General features: G+C 31.9%; 1 protein-coding gene across 1 annotated transcript; it reads left to right on the top strand.

Moving 5' to 3' along the window:
- The first annotated feature begins 879 nt into the window (after positions 1–879).
- LOC109817361 (germin-like protein subfamily 1 member 7) lies at positions 880–2,058 on the top strand. Its single transcript, XM_020382593.3, has 2 exons — positions 880–1,219; positions 1,301–2,058. The coding sequence occupies exons 1-2, from the start codon at positions 1,036–1,038 to the stop codon at positions 1,846–1,848; spliced, it is 732 nt and encodes a 243-aa protein (XP_020238182.2). The 5' UTR covers positions 880–1,035; the 3' UTR covers positions 1,849–2,058.
- Positions 2,059–3,133: the final 1,075 nt, after the last annotated feature.

Below are 3,133 nucleotides of genomic sequence, written 5' to 3' on the forward strand. Positions count from 1 at the left end.
TCAAAATTGGAAAGTAATAAATAATTAAATTTCCATAGTGGGTAAACATTATTTTAATAGGTTAATTAAATTTAATTTAAAAAAATATAAATAATAAATAAATCAATAAATTAAATAAGTTTAATTTAAAAATTATAAAATATTAAATAAATTGTTTCAAATAATATTTATTATTCATGATAATATTTAACATATAGTTAATTGAAACATCAAGAAAATATAATACATGATTAGTTCTCTGTGGGACTTAGATTCATAAATTGTGATGTCTTAATTAATTTCATAGGTACTACACAGCTATTTACATTTTCCTTTCTGTTATCTCTGCAGGGAATTATATTTAAAATATGGCCAGAAGCAATATTTGCAGCAGGCAGCGCAAAGTCAACGGATATATTTTAACCGTTAATTCCGTTGTTCATTTCATGCAAACCGTAAGAAAACAAGAACAACGAAAAATTCTCTTGATGACCAAGTTTAAACTTACAACATTAATAGGAAGCCAATAGAAGATGAGTTAGGATAAGAAGTAACATTTTAAATATTATAAACAATTATCGTCAAATAAAGTCTGAAACATTGATACAAAGTCTTAATTTGAACTTTGATTGAGTTAACGAACCTTCCATTATAAAATAAGAGTTAATCATCTATATACTATCAGTGTAAAAAAATTTTACATTGACATCTAATTATATCTCTTAATTATGTCATATTACTGTTAAAAGTAAATGTGTTTACAGTGACATGACACAATTAAGAGGTATAATTAGTTACTAGTGTAAAAAATCTTTATACTAACAGTGTATAAGTGATTAACTCATAAAATAATGTTAAGAATGGGTAAAAAACCAAGTGGACGAGGTAAAATATATTTTTCTTTTTCTTGTGAAGCATCTCCTTAATTAGTCTACTCTTTGATCAAGTAGGCATTAGTTGTTAAGGAATGGTTAATCATCAAATAAAGAATTAATTAGGGCAAAGATAAACTGTAAACCAATTCAATGCTTCACCCTTATAAATAGAAAGCTTCACATGAATCAAAATTCAAATCTCAGAAGCGATTACATATATACAGCAAAATCATTTAAGACTAAGGAAAACATGAAAGTTGTTTACTTCGTTGTTGCCATCTTGGCTGTGACATCCTCCGTTGTCTCTGCCTATGACCCAAGTCCTCTACAAGATTTTTGCGTGGCAGTCAAGGAAATTGATGGTGGTATGTACAAATTCACAAATTGTATGCTTGTTAATTTAATGATATATATTGCCATTAAAACTTTTGCTCGTTAATTTGTAGTGTTTGTGAATGGAAAGTTCTGCAAAGATCCTAAACTTGTGAAAGCTGAGGATTTCTTCGAACACGTGGATCCTGCGAACACTAACAATCCACTTGGTTCACAAGTGACTCCTGTATTTGTTGATCAACTACCAGGGCTAAACACACTTGGCATAGCTTTGGCTCGCATAGATTTTGCACCAAAGGGTTTAAACCCTCCTCACACTCACCCTCGTGCCACAGAAATTCTTATAGTCCTTGAGGGAACTCTCTACGTTGGATTTGTGTCATCCAATCAAGATGGAAATCGTCTCTTTACTAAAGTGCTAAACAAGGGTGATGTGTTTGTGTTCCCAATTGGTCTCATTCATTTCCAATTGAATGTGGGGTATGGAAATGCAGTTGCCATTGCTGGTCTCAGCAGCCAAAATCCAGGAACTATCATTATTGCAAATGCTTTGCTTAAAGCTACTCCACCTATTTCTGGAGAGGTTCTAACCAAAGCTTTCCAGATTGACCAAAATACACTTGATTATCTTCTAAAACAATCTTGGTATGACAACAACTAAGTGTGGAGTGTGGATCGGATGGTCAATTTTCTCTGATTGGATAAATGTCTCTTAATAATCTTAAACAATTGTCCATCTCTGAATAATTATCACTATAATAAATATTATACGTGTGTTATATTAATATACTTTGTGTTTGTTCAATATATTTATTGTCCATCTCCAAATAATTATCACTTTAATAAATATTATACATGTGTTATATTGATATATTTCGTGTTTGTTGGATTTTACTTTGGATTAATTTTCATTGCTATGTTTATGTAAGATAACAATATCTTTCAACTCCTTCAATTTAATTTTTCTTGGGTGGGCGTTCTGATTTATGTTGATTTACTAAAGAAATCGATAGTACCCCACTGCCAAATTAAAGTTTGCGGAGGTAGTAACCAGGGCTAGCTCTCAAAGAATTTTTTCACTTGAGAAAAAGATATTTCCATATCTTGATTTGGTAAATGAGAATCATTATCTCTTGAGATCTTTTATAAGCCTCTGTTAAATGCATCTAAAAGAAACATAGATTCATCGAAATTTGATATAAAGGTTCTCCAACACGAAATACCTCTAAAATAATCTAGTAGTAATCTATAGATTGAAGAACACTCAAGAAAGTACCCTAACTCTTCTTAAAACTCGAAGAAGGTGATATACTTATTTACAAGAGGACGATGAACCACTGAAAGACTAAATCATCTGTTTCAACCAGGAAGCAATGAAAATTATAGACTTGAACCTGAAGGTCCATCTATCGGACATAATTAATAATGGCTTAAAATATTGTCCTTTGGCACACGATGTTGGAAATCGGGTTGCATTCGGACAATATAGCAATACACACCACTTATTAATACAAGGAGAACAAACATTTTAAAGGAAACGTATTGTTTTCATTTGATTGATCTTCCCCCACCTCCCAGATAAGAACATCCAAATGTGGATATATTAAAAAGATTTGACTTCCATAGATCATTTGGTCATGACACAAAAGAATGTAGAGCACTGAAAAACCCAATTGAGCGACTTGTCTAGGAAGAATATCTCAAACGTGACGTGTATGATGGAAAAAGGAGAGGTAGGAGTCCTAAATGTAGCCCAAGGAGAGGAGAAGTGCCCAAGTGTCATAGAAACCATACCCCCGATAGGATTTAATTAACATTAACAGTCTAAGAAGATAAAGGGAGATGGATCAATTCACTACATAGGATGTGGATTTGTGGAAGTGATCCCATTAGTGAGACATGGAAAAGACATCTTTGGTCAGATATGAGTATAAAAATTAAAGTTA

This window comes from Cajanus cajan, chromosome 4, assembly GCF_000230855.2.
Source record: "Cajanus cajan strain Asha chromosome 4, NIPB_CcT2T_4, whole genome shotgun sequence".
NCBI classification, from domain to species: Eukaryota; Viridiplantae; Streptophyta; class Magnoliopsida; order Fabales; family Fabaceae; genus Cajanus; species Cajanus cajan.